This window comes from Panicum virgatum, chromosome 1K (assembly GCF_016808335.1).
Source record: "Panicum virgatum strain AP13 chromosome 1K, P.virgatum_v5, whole genome shotgun sequence".
Taxonomy (NCBI): domain Eukaryota; kingdom Viridiplantae; phylum Streptophyta; class Magnoliopsida; order Poales; family Poaceae; genus Panicum; species Panicum virgatum.
This window is the reverse complement of record NC_053136.1, coordinates 22,398,246-22,419,158: the sequence shown is the minus strand read 5'-3', so window position 1 is coordinate 22,419,158 and position 20,913 is coordinate 22,398,246. Positions and strand designations below refer to the sequence as shown.

Here is a 20,913-nt window from a genome sequence, read left to right as displayed (position 1 = left end):
CTCGCACGTGCGCGCGTTGGTCCTAAGCAACTGACAACGACTCCAGGAGCAAATCAGGAGCACTCAGGAGAATGCTGTGGCCAAATGGCCACATCCCCAGGCCGGCCGGCCGGCCTAGGGGGGAGGCCGGCCGGCCCCACTTGGATGCCTCTGAAGCTGGGTCTTGGCGTGAAGGTTAAGCTCAATCGCCATATATGCTTACCACTGACGCCACATGCTTCACCAGTTGAGAACCGACCTTGGTGCACTATAAATAGCACCCCATCCATCACTTGTGACACACACCAAAGGAGCTCTCTCTTTACTTTCTATTAGTAGTTTGGGAGTTAGAGTCGAGTCAAGCTTGCCTTGGGATTCCGGGGTCGTAGGAAGTCTGGTATAGCTCTTGTAAGTTATATTCTCTACTTATCTGAGTCAGCTTTACTTTCCGCGTTTATTAACTTTCCCAAGTCTGAGAGTTCAGCTTGTGCGTGGAAGTAAGTTTTCCTTTAGTATTAGGCTAAGTTTTCTCTCTCGTGTTCGGGAACTTATCTTATGGGTTTTTTTTGCCCGGACTAGAGAACTCAAGTTAGTTCTCTAGGTTGAGAGGGATTTCTCTTGAAGGTCTCGAGAAATCCTAACACCGAGTACGGACGTGGTGTATGAGCTCAGTGTTAGCTAGAAAGTGTGTTCCACCCCACAATACCGCTGTGGTAGGCGGCAGGTGGTGACAGCCCTGTCCGTCCTTTGTAGTCCACCATGTTCGGGTGCTTTCATAATAGTAGTTGCCGAGTGTCGTTAGACTTTTTTCTCATCTCACTTTGAGTTCTTCCTTGAGGCCGCCGAAGTAAGCTTTGGTTTCTCGAAGACTAGCTAGAAGTTTAGTCTGATGTAGAGAGGCTAGCTCGATAGTTCAGAAGTGTATCAGGTTTCTTATCTTGCTCGTTGTCCTCTCAGCTGCTATCTCTCTAAGGAGTTGAGCCTTCGTGCGTCATTCGGTCATTGCCTGGCCACTTATCTTTTCTACCTATCTGGCTTACCCCCGTCAAGTTAGTCGATTGATTAAACCAGTATAGTTATCAATCGATCTACGATACTCTTTACCATAGTGCTTCCCTGATAAAAATTACAATACCCTGGAATAGTTCAAGATGAAGTGCTACAGCGGTGATTCTGTGCGCTTGCGGAATTAACATCCTATTGGGCATAAGAAACGCCAACAATAACATAACAATGCAAACTGATCATGAAGTATATGTCTGACACTGCCAGATATAAGTCATGCAAACATAAATAACTATAAGATAAGTCTGATAGAAACGATCGAGAATTACAAAATAGAGCTACAGACAAACTCATACCGAAACTCCTGAGAAATTTCGGGGACCCGACGACTACTACTTTTAGCCTAAACCCCACTAACCTATAGAGCTAAACAAGAGAAGAGCTTGAGCTTGTGAACCTGTGGTGTCTCTATTCTCACCCCCCTCTCATATTTATAGGAGGGAGCCATGGATTGCATGGTGCCGAGCTGCAGCTATGCTTTGCCAAACCACCATTGGGAGCCAATTAGAGAGTGACACATCAAGGGAGAAGGTCGACGGAGCAGTGGGCTGGTCAGCCAACCGGGCTGGTCGGCCGACGACCCACTGGCACCAACCGTCCCCAATTTCCTCCTATGGACTATCCTGACGTCCCTCATGTCCAAACCACGTGCTAGGCCTTGTCCTAAATTGGGTATCTACTGCATGTGTACCATTTTGATCTATTGTGAGCCTGATTCTCGTGCTCTGATTGGTCGACGATTTTTACCATGGGTCAAGAGGTGCTTGCAACCTGCATTTTACCTCAAATACCAATTTTGCATATTTTCTAAGGATATATTGGGTTTTGGCCTTTATTTGGATAAAGATGCGTATAAGAAATATAAACTCTCATGATTTTTCTGATCAAATTGACACTTGAAAATGGTCATTATCGAGCGTCAACACATAGCCTCAACATTTAGTCGAGGCCACTATTTAGTTGCATTCTATATTGTCGCGATGCCCAGTCTCGTCTGGCTGGTTAGCAGCACTGCTTGGCGTGGCTTCGATCATGCTTACCATCTCCTTGGCAAGATATAGTGTGGACATGGCTGTAGTACGACCACCTTGGGCGCCTGGGACCGGGGCTGACTTTCTTGTTTGGTTGGTGAGATCAATGCTCCTTGAGGGGGTCATGAGGTCGGACTCTCCATCCCCCGATCATGGTAGTGCGTAGCGGGCCTCGCTAGCCTGCCACGCTCCTTCCACTCTAGTCTCAATGGTGGAGGGTGACAGGTTGCTCTGGCGGGGTGGATGCAGATGATGTGGCGCGTTGGTCCAATGCATCATGATTTACTAGGGGCATGCATGTCGAACCCCTAGTCCGTAGGCCGCGCCCTTGTCTCGTTTGTCAGATGGGGCTTGTGAGCACGTGTGCACATCACATTGGTCTAGCGCATTTAATACTCCCACCGGCTCGTCCTTGCTACGCCCGGGGGTCGGGGGATCAGATATTGCCGCTGGGCGACGTGGGATCCATCCCGCTCAGCTTGCCATGGGTCGGAAAAGTCGCCATGTGCCTCACGGGCATCCTAGGCCTGGCATTGGGGTCGCTTCTTGCAGCGTGGGCCCCATCGCTAGCATTGCCTGCTCTGCGGTCCGTTTCTTTAGCTCTAGCCAATCAATCCTGGCTTTGACTCGTAAAGTCTTTTCTTTGGGGCACCCGTGGTAGCTGACTCGTCAATATGATTTAGTCTTATAGCAGAGTTGATTAAAAAATTAAGAGAAAAATAAATTGGAATCTTGTATATTTATATTTTTATTCCATTAATTTTGATTGTTTCTATACTATAACAAATGTCGATTTGAAATATCTGGCTTAGTGCATCTCCAGGAGGCTCTGTAAAACTCACTGGATAGGTATAATTTGAAAAAATAGGTATAATTTGGAAAAATCCTCTGAATTTGCGATCCAATACCCTATGTATCTGGCTAGCTAAAACACTTCCCTCGCTCGGCATTTTTCGTCGTCGCCTTTCTGCACGCCACACTCCACCCTCGTGCTCGCCCACTCGCCATCGCCTTCCCGTCGTTGCCGGGCAGCGGTGCCATGGATGTGGCCGTCGTCCACCCACCCTCGCCCTCCCGTCATCGCGACTTGCAACCCTCCCGCCGTCGCGACTTACAGCCCTCCCACCGTCGTCCTCCTGCCGTAACCGGTGGAGCCGTTGGTGATGTCCGGGTCGCCATTGACGTCGCATGGAGATCCCGCGCCGCCAGTAGATTCGCCCGTATAGGAGCCCCACCGGTCGATTCCCCATGGCCCGAGCATTGCACAAGCTCGCCGAGCTCCACCGGCCTCCACCTCGCCGCCGCTCCTCTCTACAGTGCACTGCCGTCGCCCTTCTCCGGAGCTCACCCACCACCGGCGACCATCTAGCTAGATTCGCGCGTCATTCCTCGTCATGGGGTGCCAGCCTTGCCGGGAACCACCACCGTACCCATCCCCAGCTGTTGGCGACCTCTGATTGACCGGTGCTATGGGTCCAGACCCTATGTGTGTGAGTAAGGTAGAAATGAAGTGAGTAACAAAATTGTGATGTGGATGCGATTCGAGTATGGAGAGTCAATATTTGAAAAGACAGTTGACTTTTTATATTTTATCTAATTATTTAGCTTAATTGGAGAGACTGTTGATTTTTATATTTTATTTAATTTTTTATCTATTCGTGTAGTCTAAAATTTTTACCTAGTTTGTCGGAGACCGGCGCCAGCAAATGCTTCCGTGGGATCGCGCCTCGGCCCCGGGCTTGTACCGCCTTTCTCGTGTAGTCAAAAACTCAGAACCACCATTTCACCCCTCCGCCTCGTCCCACTGACCACTGTTCCCTCCCCCTTCCGCACCCCAAACCCTAACCTCAAAATCCCTCCCTCCTCCCATGGCCGCCGCCGACGCCGACGCCGCCGAGGTGGAGCGGCTCTACGAGCTCGGAGAGCGCCTCTCCTCCGCCAAGGACAAGTCTGAGGTGCCTCTCCCGCTCTTATTTGCCTAGGGTTTCCTCACTTCAGGGGTTCCCGCTCGGCCTAGGGTTTTGAATTGACGTGGATGGGGGGTTTTTGTGCCCCGGGGTTTTCGAAATTGCAGCACGCCGCGGATTACGAGGCGATCATCGCGGCGGTGAAGGGGCAGAGCGTCAAGGCGAAGCAGCTCGCGGCGCTGCTCATCCCCAGGTTCTTCCGGAGCTTCCCCGCACTGGCCACGCGCGCCATGTCGGCCATGTTCGACCTCGTCGAGATGGAGGAGCTTGCGGTACGCGCTCTCATCTCTCTAGTTACTTCACGGCCTGTATGCAAAGGGTGTACACCCTGTAACAAAAAACAGTATGGATACTAGTTAATCCGTGTAATTGCCAGTTGAGACTTGAGAGCGAACCCACTAGCAGTTTATGTTTAAGTTACTCTGCTGTTCTGAGCGAACTAGAAAATCTGGTTCCAGGTGTTTAGGCAACTTCATTTTGACAACTGGATTTCTAAAAGGTCTAAAATTTTCTGCATACTTCACTTATTTTAATATTTAACATACATTGGACTTTTTTTCTGTATACAGAGAGTAAAATCTGTCATTCGAAATTGTCTCACCCTTCCCCAAACTGATTCTTAACCAGCAAAGCTGAGTACCCTATCATTGTATTTTTGTATGTAGATAAAATGATGAAGTGTCATTTATAATGTATTGTCTTTCGTATATTACTACAAGATAGTAAAATTTAGATTAAACAATACGTGAAACAAAAAAAAGAGCCTTATGAGTTATTAGAGAGTACCTTTTGAGTTATATGTGAATACCAAAACTTGGACAATGCAATTTAGGGAACAATTCTAAATTACTCCCCACAACTATAGCCAAAGTTTGGATAAAGCCTAAAAACTATTGTTTAAGTTGAAATTTTACAAGATGATAGTACACATCATAACACATGTTAGAAAAAATATATCATAATTTTTTATCATTATTTTGATATGTTAGGATATTTAATGATAAATTAATCATTGGACTTCAAAATTATATGAAAAATAACGATGAGAAAATTATAACACTTTTTTAATATGCATTGTGATGTCCCCTACTATCCTGCAAAATTTGTAATTAAAATTCAACTTGTGTATCGAGAAATAAAAAAAGACATTGTATCATGGGGTGAAATGAACTAAATGACATAGTTTAGGGGGTAAATTGAAACAAGTTATATTTAGGGGGTTATTCAGACTTTGTCTGTACTTGAAGGGAGTAAATTGGACTTTTTCCTGCAATTTAGTGGTGACATCACATGGAACGAACCAACCATCAATGAGTGATCAGACAAGTTTACCAAGCATCCAATTTAGTTCACCTGTTTCAATGCAATCACACGAGGCCTAATGCTTCAATGCTGTATAAACATTTGCAATCTGTTGTCCTTGCTATATATCAGTTATTTGTTTAATGTTTGTCCTTGATTACTAAACATGAACACTCAAGAGTTTAACTAGTTATTTTGGAATATTGCATTAACAATCTGAAATAATTGTACAAAAATAGTTATACTCTTATTTTGATATTAGTGTTTCTAGTGTTTGTTAAAAGAGAAGCATTTGCATGCTTTAACATGTTTCTTGAATGCTGCATATTCCTACAGATCAGAATACAAGCTATTCGGGGGTTTCCACTTCTAGGCAAAGATACTGAATTTGTGTCAAAAATTGCTGATATTCTAGGACAACTCCTTACTAGCGGTATGTTCTTTCTATATTTACTTGACTGCAGTGGTAATTATGTAGCACATCTGATTTTTGCCTATATTTTTAGAGGAAAATGTGGAGCGTGATGCGGTTCATAAAGCCCTCATGTCCCTTATACGACAAGATGTTAAAAGTAAGCTTCCGATGCTCTTTATTGGTTATTGAGAATTATAGAATTTAAATTACTAGCGGGTGTTGTGAATCTATGTGAACTTTCATCTGTGATTGGGGCATCAAGGTAATCTTATGATTGTGCTAAGAATTATGTACAGTTACAACACTGTTATCTCTTTTTTGATAGTAAATAAAAGATATTTCTGTTCCAGATTCATCAAAAGTGGCAATTAATTAGGTTCTCTGTCTTGCATTTAAGAAACTAATTCAATCAACTAATGCTGTTTATTTTTATTAAGGTACTAGTTCTATATTCACTGTCAACCTGTCAGAAATTTCTTTTGCATAATGTTTGTTCATTTAATGGCATTCTCTAGAGACATGGGGTAACACATAGAACAAAACTGGAACACAGCCATTTTCTGCATTTTTAATTTCAGATGTTCTCTTGTTATGTGACCACTGTTTGAATCTATAGAGTTTGGACCTTCTATGCATGCGCACTACGTTCAATAATGAGCACAACTGCACAACCATGCTCTGTCTTGCTAAATCACTTGTGCACATTTCTTCTGTTGGGATATAGCAATGTCTTTTCATATAGGTGGCATATAAGGAACTTATCAATATCTTTTAGTTGTAATATACTAATATAATATCTGCCTTTGTCTTGCCAATCCATCACACACTCTGCTAATTAATAATTGAACTGCAAATGTATTTTAAATTTTTATGGATGTTTCTTCATTTGTTTGGGAAAATCATCAATGAAATGCATGCTATGCTTAATATCTGAATTTTCCCTTTTCAGTTCGTTGTTTTAGATGTTCATTGGGTCCTTCTCTTTATTTTGCACCATCTATTGGTCAGATTCCTTGCAGCCTTTATTTAAGCATGTGGAGTCAGGATCAGAGATCCGTGAGAAGATTATTTGTTTTCTAAGAGACAAGGTACATAGCTATATTCTTAATTATATGTTTTGTAGTTGATCAATTGTTGTGTGCTAGAGCAAGAATTGATGTAGTTTTTTTTTCAGGTCTTTCCTCTTAAAGCAGAGCTACTGAAACCCCAGGCAGAAATGGAGAGATTTATAACTGATTTAATTAAGAAAGTATGTTCAGTTGCTTTCAGTTTTTGACCATCTGATTGATTTGCATCTTTAAAGTTTCTATTTGTATTCTTATGTGTTACAATGCTATTATCCAGAGTGTACAAGATGTAACTGGGTCAGAATTTGAATTATTCATGGGTTTCCTGCGAAGCTTGAGCATATTTGGGGATTCTGCTCCTAGAGAGTCCTTTCAAGAACTAATCGAAATTATTCAAGCACAAGCTGATCTTGATTCACAATTCAATGTAAGTATGCTATCTAAACAGTATCGGAACTAAAATTACTGTATGTTGATATTCAATGTCACTTGAGCTTCTTAATATTGAAGTTCAACCATGTGAACTTGAGTTATGCTTGAGGAAATTTTAAGACTTAATCATTGCGCTGAAGGTACTGATTGTACAATAGTAACTTAGCATCCAGCCATGGTGATTTTGCAAAAAAATAGCCAAGTAGATACCTCGAGATTCTGCTTGAGGGAGGATGGAGACCACAATTGGAATTATTGGGAGAATATGGGGGAAATCACTTATATCAAGCAGTCAGTGGTCACCAAATTGAATAAAAGGAAAAAAAAAACAATTGCTGCTGTTTGGAGATAATAATCCTAGAGTTCTTTGTTAACCAATTTGGAGATTTACCAGCTGACTGATATTTCAATTTTTATGTCTGGTATAGATGTCTGGTATAGCTCTCAGAACTTGTCGTGTTTTAGCCTTTTGCTTGTCAGCTATCTGCTGCAACTTTGTAATACTGGCTGTGTGCATCCTATGATGCAGCATTTATAACATGGTTCCATAGTTTAAAAAATTAAGCTTTATTTCCGGTTCTTTATTTGAGATAAATTGTGTGTTGTTGAGCATTCTTATTCGTCCTTCCAGGTTTCTGACATTGACCACATTGAGAGGTGGATTTCATGCATGTATATGGCTCTTCCAATCTTCATGGTATCACAAAATTTAGTAAAACAATGATTAAGTGTTTTTGTTGGTGAATATTGTATCCTAAATTGGATTACATGATCTGCAGAGAGGTGCATCAAGCAGCAAGTTCCTCAATTACTTCGTTAAGCAAATTGTTCCAGCTTTTGAGGAGGTAAGCTTCTCCACTTGTACTTTGCCCTCTCTAATTCATAAGTAGAAGTACATGAATTTCCTTGAAACGCCGTGGCAACAGGGTGGGGGCATTTTGCATATCTTCCTTGACTTCACATTTTCATGCTGAACAAAGAATGCTTTAATGTCTTTTTTTTTTCTTCATGTTTGGTCTAGCTACATAATCATTATGAAATCTCTAGTTTCTGTTTGACCCATCACAATTCCTATTTACTATATTTTGTTGTCTAATTCCACATTGTCCAGTCAGTTTCCTGGATCTACCAGTTCGATCATTTTTTTTATGAAGTGAAAATACTGGTGCTTATCTTTTTTTTTATGCACATTCAACATTAAATTGCTTACCCTCTAACAAAAGCTAACATGGATAAATTTGAAGCATTTGAGCATTAGGTTTGCTGGAAATAATCTTGTCATAAGAAATGTGTAGATGCATCTACATGCATCTATGGGCATAAGTTGTCAAAGTCAAAATGAAATTGTCAGCTAGTAGTTTCTAGTGTTAGATAGAGCATAGCTGTATCTAGAGGTAATCAACTTGAGGTTTACTACTGCAAGGATCAAGAACATGCAGTGAATGCATGGAAGCAAAGGAAAGGCAAAGTTGGTTTTGATCATGAGCTGGAAAAAACAGTGAACCAGCTAGTACTTAGCTAGCAATGAGCTGTAGGTTTGTATGACGGTTTGTAAGTCCTATAAAAGGACATGTACCCCTCATGTGTTGAGTATGTGATATAGAACATGAGATATAGAGCATATAGAGCTTGATTGTGAAGATCAAGCTAGAGTGTGGTAGTGCTTGATTGTGAAGATCAAGCAAGTTGTTCTAGGTTGTGACAATCTAGTGTGTTTCATTGTGTGTAAGCTTGTAGTGTGAGGCTACAAGATTAATATAGTTTTTTTGAGTGATCTCTCATTCTTCTTGTGTGTGTTCAAGATAGTTAAGAGAGTAAGGAAGGAATTGAGTGATTTGATTCCGACAAATTAGCGTGACAGTGCGATTCTGTCCACATTTGGTACCAGAGCCAGGTTGATGAAGATGATGCCGCGCGAAGATTCGTCGTTAGGCAAAGCCATCGTGAGCAGTGGCTTGGGCAACTCGATGGCGGCAATGGCAACGCTGGGGAGGCTCCCATTCCCGATGCTAACAAGGACGAACTACGCGGCGTGGGCGATAAGGATGAAGTACATCTTGCGCACCAATGGCGCGTGGGGTGCTGTTGATCCTGAGAAGGCATCCGGGGGTGTTGAACAGAGCAAGGACGAGCTGGCCTTGGCGATCATCTCCCAGTCGATCGACGACGAGACGCTACTACGAGTCGCAGAGAAGGAGACCGCCGCTGATGTGTGGGCGGCGCTGTGATCCATGCATGTGGGTGTGGAGCGTGTCTGGGAGGCAAGGATTCAATCCTTGGAAGTCAGATTTTGATAACCTTAAGATGAGTGAAGCAGAGTCTGTGGATGAGTTTGCGGAGAAGTTCATGATGATAGTTGGGCGCATTCGTGAGCTCGGAGATGCGATGGATGAAAAGTATGTTGTGAAGAAGCTGCTGCGAGCAGTCTCGACCAAATTCATCAATATTGCTTCGTCAATGGTGTTGTTCAACGACATCAACAAGATGACCATGGAAGAGGCCATTGGGTCATTGAAAGCACATGAAGAGCTACTCAAGGGACGGGAGGTCCAAACAGAAGAGCAACTTCTCATGGCAAGAGCACAGAACTCGTCGCGAGGACGAGGGCGTGGCCGTGGAGGACTAGAGGTGGCGAAGGGCGCAAAGACAAAAGCAAGGTGAAATGCTACAACTGTCAAGATTTTGGACATTATGCTTGGGAATGTCCTAAGAAAGGAAAGGAGAAGGCTTTGATTGCTGAAGGCTATGCCAGCGACGAACCTACTCTTCTCTGATGCTACTAGTAAGTGAGGGTGGTGTGATGCTACCAGAAGACGATGGCGGTGTGATGCTGCTAGCAAGTGAAGGTGGTGTGATGCTGCTTAATAGATGACAGCGGTGTGATATCGCTAGGAGGAGATGATAGTGTGAAACTACTAAGAAGATTGTGGCATGAAGCCATGATGGAGTGATAGTGGTGTGAGGCTGCTAGGATGAGATGTGGGTGATCCGCATCGAAGAATTGATATGACAAGATTAGGGGGGGTGAATGTTGGAAATAATCTTGTCATAAGAAATGTGTAGATGCATCTACATGCATCTATGGGCATAAGTTGTCAAAGTCAAAATGAAATTGACAGCTAGTAGTTTCTAGTGTTAGCTAGAGCATAGCTGTATCTAGAGGTAATCAACTTGAGGTTTACTACTGCAAGGATCAAGAACATGCAGTGAATGCATGGAAGCAAAGGAAAGGCAAAGTTGGTTTTGATCATAAGCTGGAAAAAAACAGTGAACCAGCTAGTACTTAGCTAGCAATGAGCTGTAGGTTTGTATGACGGTTTGTAAGTGTAGGAGGGAATAATGGATGCATTCCTCCAACCCTAGAAGGGTGGGTATATATAATTCATATACATGGGCCTCTAGATGGGCCTCTATACACATGTGCTCAATATACACCAACACCCCCCGCAGTCTGAACTACCAGCACAGCGGTGTTCAAGACTGGACAACAAGAAAGCCAACACCCCCCGCAGTCTGAACAACTGGCGCAGCGGTGTTCAAAATTGGACAAGAAGAGAGTACAAAGGGCTAATACCTCCCCGCAGCCACAACTAGCCACCGGCTACGTTGAGGCTGGAGCGAAACTCCGAGAAGGTCGAGGAGGGCAGCCCCTTGGTGAAGATGTCAGCAAACTGAAGGTAGTCGGGACATGGAGTACCCGAACATCGCCGACGGCGACTCTGTCGCGCACGAAGTGCAGGTCAATCTCCACATGTTTCCTCCGCTGATGCTGGACGGGGTTGGTGGAGAGATACACGGCGCTGATGTTGTCGCAGTAGATGAGCGTGCTCTTGGCGAGCGGGCTGTGGAGCTCCGCCAAGAGCTGTTATAGCCAGGACGCCTCCGCCACGCCGTTAGCAACAGCCCGGTACTCCGCCTCAGTACTAGAGCGGGAGACAACCGTCTGCCGCTTGGACGACCAGGAGACCAGGTTGCCGCCCAGGAAGACGGCGTAGCCGGAAGTGGAGCGACGAGTATCCGGGGAGCCAGCCCAGTCAGCGTCGGTGTAGACCACTAGCTCAGCAGAGGACGAGTGGTGAAGCTCCAGGCCGAGGTCCACTGTGCCACGGACGTAGCGGAGGAGACGCTTCAGCGCAGCAAGGTGTGACTCTCGGGGATCATGCATAATGGAGACAGACTTGCTAGACAGCATAGGTGAGGTCCGGTCTGGTGAAAGTGAGGTACTGCAAGGCTCCAGCAAGACTCCGGTAGGCAGTAGGATCAGCCACCGGATCACCCAGATCAGCAAACAGCTTCGCCTGAGTGTCGACAGGAGTGGAGCAGGGTTTGCAATCAGTCATCCCAGCCCGCTCCAGGATATCAAGTGCGTACTGCCGCTGGTGAAGGAGAAGACCAGACGGGCGAGGCTCAACAGTGACGCCCAAGAAGTGGTGGAGCTGACCAAGATCCTTCATGACGAAGAGAGACGTGTCAGACTTGGCCTCGGTGAACCCCAATATTAGCAAGAACGTGGCGAACCGAGAGTACCAAGCCCGAGGAGCCTGCTTCAGACCATAGAGAGACTTGTTGAGCCGGCAGACCATATCCGGATGACTCGAGTCCACAAATCCCGCTGGCTGAGAGCAGTAGATAGTCTCTGACAGAGTGCCGTGAAGAAATGCATTCTTCACGTCCAGCTGATGCACAGGCCAAGAGCGCGAGAGGACCGTGCGCACCGTAGCGGGCTTCACCACTGGACTGAAGGTCTCATCATAGTCCACACCAGGCCGCTGGGTGAACCCCCGGAGAACCCAGCGAGCCTTGTAGCGCTCCAGTGTGCCGTCAGCCCGACGCTTATGCGTCCAGATCCACTTGCCAGTCACCACATTGCAACCAGACGGACACGGCACGAGGTCCCACATCTGGTTGGCGAGGAGAGCCGCGTACTCTGCCATCACGCGACGCCAGTGAGGATCCGCCAGGGCGTCGCGGACAGAGGAGGGTACCGGAGAGACCCGCGGCTCTCCCTCGGTGGCGGAGAGAGTCGTGGCCTGAGACGCCATCCGCCGAGTCACCATGGGATGGATATGCCGAGGATCCCGATGGATGACTGGTGGGTGGTACACCGCTGGCTCGGCTCGAGAGGGAGCCGGAGGAGGCGGCGTCGGCGACGGCTCCGGTGTAGGCGTCGCAGGAGCCTCCGAAGCAGGAGGCGGCGCCGGTGTCGGCGCCGAATGACGCCGGTACACCTGCACCGGCTGAGCGTACCGCTGCGGCGCCTGTACACCTGCACCGGCTGAGCGTACCGTGCAGGTGCAGGGGGAGGCACCGGGTCCGCGCGTGGCGCAGCGGGAGACCGGGTCCGCGCGCGGCATGACCGGAAGTCCGGGGGACCGCGGGCACTGGGGCCGCGCTCGGTGCAGCTGGGATCACCGGATGCAGTGCTGGTACGCCGGGAAAACCTGCAGGGAAAGGACAAACAGGTAACGGTGGCTGAACCACCGGGTCAGTCGGAAATAGAGACTCCAGCTCGGGGTTAGAAGGAGTGGAGGAGGTGGAGTAGGGGAAAGTCAAAGCATCGGGACCCCTTGTGGTCAGGGGAGTAACCGAGGAACACACAACGAGTCGAGCGGGGCGCCATCTTGTGAGAAGCGGTGGCGGAGGTGTTAGGGTAACACGCACACCCGAAGACCCGAAGGTGGTCATAGCGAGGAGGGGTACTAAAGAGAGCGTGGTGTGGAGTGAGAGCATGAGAAGTAGTGGACGGAAGACGGTTGAGCAAGTAGGTGGCAGTGTGGAGGCTCTCAGCCCAGAAGCGCGGGGGCAGAGAGGCCTGGATCAGAAGGGTGCGCACGACATCGTTCGTCGTGCGAATCATCCGCTCAGCCTTGCCGTTCTAAGGAGAGGTATACGAACAAGACATACGCAGCTGAACACCCAGAGAGAGGAAGAAGGAACGGAAGGTGGAGTTATCGAACTCCCGCCCGTTGTCGCACTGGACGGTCTTAACGGTGAGGCCAAACTGAGTGGACACCCAGGTAAAGAAGTGGAGAAGAGTGGGAAAAGTCTCAGACTTGGCGCGCAAAGGGAAAGTCCAAGAGTAATGCGAGAAATCATCCACCACGACCAGATAATATTTATAGCCAGACATGCTGAGTACAGGAGATGTCTACAGGTCACAGTGAATATGATCAAATGCATGCGCAGCATGCGAAGAAGAAGAAAACTGAAGTCTAACATGACGACCTAGTTGGCACGCATGACAGAGGTGCTCAGCAAGAGCCCTAGTACATAGAACATCTGTACTACGACTAAGCTGAGCCAAAACGTCGCGGCCGGGGTGTCCAAGCCGGCGGTGCCAGGTGGTGGAAGAAGGCGTCACGGCAAAAGCAGTAGACGAAGAAGAAGCCGAAGGCGGAGCAGCGGAAGCAGGAAGGCGAAGAGTGTAAAGGGCCCCGGGCTGTCACATCGGAGGAGCGGACACCGGAAAGCCGAATCCTTCACAGTAAGACCAGAAGAGTCAAATTCGATAGAACAAGAGTTGTCAGCAGTAAACTGACGAATGGAAAGAAGGTTGTGAACCATTTGAGGAGCAATAAGAACATTAGAAAGACGAGAAGCAGAACCCACGGCGGTGACAGGAAGGCAAGACCCATCACCAACCATGATAGAAGAAGGACAAGAGGGGTGTGGGGGTCGGACAGAAGAGAGGATACCGGCATAAGGAGTAGTGTGGAACGAGGCACCCGAGTCAGCGATCTACTCGGTGCTGACCGGCGGCGTCAGTCCCATGGTGCTGAAGGACTGCGCCAGAGCGGCCTGGTCCAACCCCCCCCGGCCAGGTCGGCTGCTGGCTGGGCTGAGCGGGCGGGGTCCAGGACGGTGCGAAGGGTGGAGCAGCGCCGGCGAACATGGCTGCCGGCTGGAGCTGAGGACGAGGCCCTCCTCCCGGACCCTGGAACGGCCACATCGAGATGCGCCCTGACCATGGGTTGCTGAAGGATGGCCAGGGCGTACCTCCAGGGGCAGGGGCAGGGGCAGAAGCGGGAGTCGGAGCTGGAGCCGGCGGAGTCGGCGCGCCCCGACGGGCCCCACCAGTACCGGTACCCCAGAAGCAGGGCCACCAGTGCCGCCACCACCACCACGTCCCCCCTGTCGACGACGTCCACGACCCCTCCACCTCCGGTCTGCCCGGCGGGAGCAGCACCAAGGAGAGAGGTGGCAGGGGCGGCAGAGGAAGCCGGTGGAGCAGCGACGAGCGCGGTGGAGGTGGACGAGGGCGATCCGGGCGCGAGACCCCTGGTGATCTCCTCGAGGGCGAGGTCGTCCCGGACTTGCAGGAAGGATGGGAAGGGCCTCTGCTGGGCGATCCAGCTCTTCAGGTGGTCATAGGTGCTGCTCAGGCCCCGCAGGACATTGAGCACCAAGATTCGATCGGACACCGGATCCCCGAGGTCGTGAAGAGCATCGGCCATGCTCTTCATCCGCCGGTAGTACTCGCCAACGGAGAGGTCCCCCTGCACGAAGGTGCGGAAGGTGGCGTCGAGCTGGAGGGCGCGGTACTCGGCGTTGCCAAGGAACTGGCCCTCGAGCGCCACCCAGGCCTGCCGTGCGGTGCCGTCGTGGGTCCTGACGAGGTCCTGAAGATCTAGGGAGATGGCCCCGAAGATCCAGGACATGGCGACGTTGTCGAGGCGTAGCCACGCCACGTCCTGCGCCTCGATCGGCGTGTCGAGGAGGACGTGGTCGTCGAGGGCGTAGCGGCGGAGGGCGAGCAGGACCTGGTCCTGCCAGCGTCCGTAGGAGGAGGACGTCGGGTCGAGGAGGACGGTGACCAGGGCCCTGATGTTCTGGACGCCGGCGGCCTGGAGGTGGAGCTGGGCGACCATGGGGTCGGTCGGGTCGTACCGGGCTCTAGATCCAGTGGGCGGGGCACGGCGGGAGGAAGAGGCGCCGGGCTCGGGGTCGACGGGCTGGCTGGAGGACACGCAGAGGAAGTGCGCCGCCTCAGCGACCCGGAGAGCGGAGGCGTCGGCCGCGGCGCGCTCGCGCTCCCAGGCGAGGGCAGCCATGCGGAGCCGCTCCTGGGCCGCCGAAGCCTCCGACTTGGCGGCGAGGAGGGCCGCGGCGAGAGCGGCGTCGCCCTGGTGCCCGCGGAGGGCGGCGGCGGAGAGCGGCGCATCCGCGGGCGACATCCCGAGCCCGGTCCACGCGGCATCAGGCGCGGCGTCGGCGGCGGGCTGCTTTCCCGCGGCGACAGAGGCGCGGCGGGCCGCAGCGGCGGCGGCGGTATCCTGCAGCAGCAGCAGCAGCGCGCGGCCGGATCGGCGCCCGCGGCCTGCAAGACGGCCGGATCGACGGCGGCGGCGCGCTGCTGGGCCCCGCAGCCCCCACGCCAGCGGCAGTGGCGGCAGCGGGATCGATGGCCGGCGGCTGCAACAGAGGTTGCAGGACGGCTGGATCGGCGTCCGCGACGGCTGCCGCGCCCCTGCACCCGCAGGGGCGGCGGCGGCGGCTGCGGGGCTCGGCAGGGAGGCGACCAGGACAGGGGCGGCAGCGGGCTGCAGAGGCCCCGCGGGTCGGGCCTAGGCGGCGACGGCGGGCTGCAGGGGTCCCGCGCCGACCGCACCCCCTGCACCCGCAGCCCCGGCGCCAGCCGCAGCGGCGGCGGCGGCGGCGGTGGGCTGCAGGGTGGCGGCGGGCCTGATCAGGGGCCAAGCTGTGGCGGCGGCCCACGCAGAGGCAGCACCCGGCGCAGGGGAGGAGGAGGAGGGAAGGAGGAGGGGGGCGGCGCCGGCGGCCGGCGGCCAGCCATGGTGCCGGCGGCGGCTGCTGCAGCAGGGGAGAAGAGAGAGGAGAGAGAGAAACCCTAGGCTAATGATACCATGTAGGAGGGAATAATGGATGTATTCCTCCAACCCTAGAAGGGTGGGCATATATAATTCCTATATATGGGCCTCTAGATGAGCCTCTATACATATGGGCTCAATATACACCAACAGTAAGTCCTACAAAAGGACATGTACCCCTCTGTGTTGAGTATGTGATATAGAACATGAGATATAGAGCATATAGAGCTTGATTGTGAAGATCAAGCTAGAGTGTGGTAGTGCTTGGTTGTGAAGATCAAGCAAGTTGTTCTAGGTTGTGACAATCTAGTGTGTTTCATTGTGTGTAAGCTTGTAGTGTGAGGCTACAAGATTAATATAGTTTTTTTGAGTGATCTCTCATTCTTCTTGTGTGTGTTCAAGATAGTTAAGAGAGTAAGGAAGGAATTGAGTGATTTGATTCCGACAAATTAGCGGGACAGTGCGATTCTGTCAAACAAGGTTTTAATTTTGTCATTATTTCAGATTCCTGAAGAAAAGAAACTGGATTTGCTGAAGACTATTGCTGCAAGTTCACCATATGCTGCAGCACAAGATTCACGTCAGCTGCTTCCATCTATCGTTCAATTGCTCAAGGTTAGTACGTTTTTTTAGTTCTAATATGTTTCTGAGACCCATCCCCCCGCCCCCCATTTTCATTTTGCATTGGAAGATGTGATATAATGAATTAATGGTTTCTTTTCAGCATTTGTTATTATTTTTGCCCACTTTTGATCATTCTGTTTACTGTTTATGTTGTTACAGAAGTACATGCCTGGGAAGAAGGTGGAAGATATCAACCACAATTATGTTGAGTGCTTGCTTTACACTTTTCACCATTTGGCTCACAAGGTTAGGTTTGCTCATCAATTATGAATCGTATCATTTCTTCATGGATGCCCTCTCCAAATGCTGATCAAGTCTGCATTTCAGACTCCAAACACAACAAACAGTCTCTGCGGTTACAAGATTGTTACTGGGCAACCATCAGACAGGCTTGGAGAGGATTTTTCAGAGCATTACAAAGATTTCACAGAGAGGTAGCTTACAGTTTTTCACCTTACACATGCTTCCATTGTAGCAGGATTTAGTTAACTTGCATGTTTTATTTTGTTTAGTGTTGATTCCATTAAAAGCACTAGCTGAGCATGCAAGTCTAGTTTTTAGTTTTAGCCACTTGCTTCACAATTTTACACCAACTTTCTGTTCATGCTGCCCGCCTCCCTTTTTCTTGTAACATATTCAACCCTTTTCAGCTTCATGTCTCATTAACAGTAGTGCTTAGTTGTCTGTTATTAAACACATCCTTCCGAAATGGAATTTCCCTGTCCCACCAGATGGGATCCTCACTGTGGTTAAGTGTTAAACCTTCTTACAGAAATGCATCTGAGGGTTTGCAGTTCTTGCAGGAGATCCTAACATGCAACAAAACATTTTGCACATGACATTGATGGTAACAACACGACCTGCTTTTGTCCACAAAAACAAAAACTGTGCTTTGGATTCTGGGGCCTGCATTTAGTTGCGATACCTTCCACTGAGACACATGGAGGGAGTAAATCACAGGCCTATGGATATGATCAATGTTCAAGAAAACGCTAGGTGCTAGGCAGGCGCTAGCCTATTGATTAGCGCCTAGGAAGGTTAAATGTAGAGTAGGCCTCCGTTTAGCGTTTAATCTCGATTAAACGAAGTTTAATAACATTTTTTTGAACCTTGGCTACGATCCTAAGGGTGGTATCAGTCAAGTTGGAGTTGCATGTCCCTTGTGGACATGAATAGAAGAAAGTAGACAAGCATTTGGCCACTTCAGATCTCATAAAAATGGAAATTGAGGATTAGTAGATAGATGTGAGACCAATTAAATGACTATTCTCATTGTTGGTCAAATTTCTTACTATGAGCATTGTATGGAGCACACAAAAGCTGCTGATTGTACCAGACTTTGCATATGCTAATATGAAACCAAGCAATATTTTTACAAAAAAGCTAAGCAATTTTGTGAGAAACACTGATTGAAGATTTCATGCATTTTTCTACTGAAAAAGTGTCCATTTAACCTGAACTTTTCATTCTATGGAGTATCTTTCCTCCCTACTGTTTGCGAGTTTCTTATTGTTCGAAATGTGCAGGTTAACTGGAACAGAAGAGACAGTACGAGCAGCCACAAAGAGACTAACTCAGGGAATGGCAGACTTCAACAAGGCAATATCATCAGCAAAAACCGGAGAGGAAAAAACTAAAATTGTGAGTTTGTGATTTAGTAGACTCAAGAATATCATGGATCGGCAATCAGTCTTTAAGAACCATGTGCTAATTCCTGCCAACTGGTTGTGATGTGAATGCTATTTTGCAGAAAAGCGATCAACAGACTGCAACAAGGACAATGCGGTCATATAACAATATATTGATAATGACACAGGTGATTTCCTTATTTTACATAAGTATAAACTTTGATAGGGTTAAATTCCTGTTTGAGTCTCTTAATTCTGTTAAACTATTTTTGGAGTAGCTGTGGGTCAGCACTCAAGCTTGTTTCTATGATTAGTAGGAAGTGGCAAATACAATATGGCAGCAGTGAAGTATGGACTACGGAGATAAAAAATAATAAAAAAGAAATCATTTTAGTTTGCTGCTCATCGAAAGGAAATTTCATTCATACGAGAAAAGAAGCCGATTGTTCCGGAAAGAAACAGAAGCCACTATATTAAGCCATTCAGTACACAATTAAATATGCTTACATCCTTCGACAATGAAAGAAACCACATCAATCAAATATTATTTTACTGTAGTTTTTCTTTATATCCAATGGACATACAGATCCAGTTCCTGTAATGAAAAAAAAAGCCTAATAGTGTGACATTGAAGCCTATCGGATTCAGGTGCAAAAGATTTGATTTGTAGCAGTATTTGAAGTCATCAGTCTAGCTATTTGAATCTTTGTATTAAGGAATGTTATACTTGATGCCTAAAAGACTGAACTACATTCTTCTGATTTACATGGACGATAGCTTGATATATGTCTTGTATATGTCAGAAGTATTTATTTTGCTCCATCATATATTCAAAGGCTTATGTTTTCTAACTATGAGCTATCGATGATGTTTCTTTCAGCCATTGCATATGAAATCTCCTTCATTTATGGGTGATAAGAAAATCACTCTGTCTTGGATGGAGCAGCCCAAGAAACCAGCATCTACGGTAGCAGGGTTAGATGCCTGCCATCCAATATTTCAATTTTTCCTATTAGATCCTATATTTTCTTCCTATTCATTTGTGCTCTGAATCGTGCAGAGTGAAGAGGTCCCAACCTGCTACAAATGGGAATGGCCCTGCAAGCAAGAAGGGGCGAGGAGGAATGCAGAATCAGCTTGTGAACAGAGCTTTTGAAGGATTGTCTCATGGTGGTCGGGGCAGTGGAAGAGGGCGGGGCAGGGGAGGAAGAGGAAGAGGATGGGGTGGTTACCACTGAGATCAGTTAGAAAGTTATTCAACCTGACATAGAAGGATGAGCTTTCTGCTTCCACTTGAGAGTAAGAGCAGAGATCGGTGTTCATTTGTTGTGTGCTTCACTGGTGTTGGCTCTTCTGTATGCAACGATCTTCTAGGCATGCAACTGCAGTATGCGTACAGAAAGTGTAAAAGAGGATGCCTGAGAATGTGAACAAAATATGTGCAGCGTTGCTGTTCATTTACCATTCATCGGTGGCCACACCGGCCGTTTCCCCTTTTTTTTTGGCTGTTTTAAGAACTGAACAGTTAGAGAAGATTGTTGTTAGATTATTTATTTGATTTTATCAGTGTCGGAAGAGGTGACCAACCTAGTTTTATGTTGATGAACTTGTCTGTTTCGTTTTTTTATTCTATTGTATTTTTTTCAACTGGGGGTTGTGGACGGGGCGGCGAGGCGTGCCGTTGGCCGCACAACGGGGGACAACCGGTCAGCAGTGGAGGAGGCGGGGGCGGCTGGAGAGGGGTGGGTGGGGGCGAGAGAGCTCCTCCTGCAACGAGTGAGCTCCAAGCAGCCCCTAAGCATGCGATGGCTCTCCTTGCAGCCGCGCGCGATACAAATATGTCGCCTTTTGCCGTCTTGCCATGCCACCGTTAGGAAATTCCGCACGTTGTCTAAAATTAGCTCTTGATGATGATGATGATGGGCCTAAAGCATTCTTGCAGACTTGCAGTGCTATCTTGATATATTTTGTAACTAGCAAATATACCTGTACATTGCTACATGTACTTCTCAATTTAAGTCGCACATGTCGGCATCTTTCCCCTTCTCATGTTGCTGAGTCTTCATCTAGCTTGATTAGTATTTACAAGAAGATAAGACGAACGCCATCCTATGTCAGAGGAGACTTCAATTCAAAGGCGAGCTCTGTTCACTTCCGATTCCACATCCGTGAGAAGTATAATGAACCAAAGTCGATAATGGACCAATGAAATGACTCTATCGACATATCAGGTGCAAACCAATTTTTTCATGCAAACTGTGCAAACTTCAATCTGGGCCACCGGATCAATATCCAAGGGGTATAGGAGATTGGATAATTTTACACTTAACTGCCCGCCCTAATCACACTTTTGCAAATCCTCCTCTCACTTCCTGCGCACCCTCTTGGATGTGGATCCGGTGGCCTATATTGAACTTTTGCAAATCCCCCTCCCACTCCCTGCGCACCTCCTTGGATGTGGATCCGGTGGCTTAGATTGAAATTTGTATGATTTGCACGAAAGAGTTAGTTTGCACCTGATATGTTCCCGCGCAGGTTGGCGATTGCTAGAAGGAAGTCATCTGCGGTGATTTTC

At 48.0% G+C, this 20,913-nt stretch overlaps 1 protein-coding gene across 3 annotated transcripts; it reads left to right on the top strand.

Moving 5' to 3' along the window:
* The first annotated feature begins 3,828 nt into the window (after positions 1-3,828).
* On the top strand, positions 3,829-19,963 carry LOC120699698 (apoptosis inhibitor 5-like protein API5). Of its 3 annotated transcripts, XM_039983738.1 has the most exons (16): positions 3,829-4,030; positions 4,150-4,314; positions 5,681-5,777; positions 5,851-5,916; positions 6,768-6,847; positions 6,934-7,008; positions 7,104-7,253; positions 7,890-7,955; positions 8,038-8,103; positions 16,591-16,701; positions 16,870-16,956; positions 17,038-17,144; positions 18,237-18,351; positions 18,461-18,526; positions 19,219-19,313; positions 19,399-19,944. In XM_039983738.1, the coding sequence occupies exons 1-16, from the start codon at positions 3,944-3,946 to the stop codon at positions 19,574-19,576; spliced, it is 1,611 nt and encodes a 536-aa protein (XP_039839672.1). In that variant the 5' UTR covers positions 3,829-3,943; the 3' UTR covers positions 19,577-19,944. The 3 variants fall into 3 exon arrangements, with proteins under 3 accessions (XP_039839672.1, XP_039839676.1, XP_039839685.1); XM_039983742.1 differs by lacking the exon at positions 7,890-7,955 and having other exon boundaries at positions 19,399-19,963; XM_039983751.1 differs by lacking the exons at positions 6,934-7,008; positions 7,104-7,253; positions 7,890-7,955 and having other exon boundaries at positions 19,399-19,963.
* Positions 19,964-20,913: the final 950 nt, after the last annotated feature.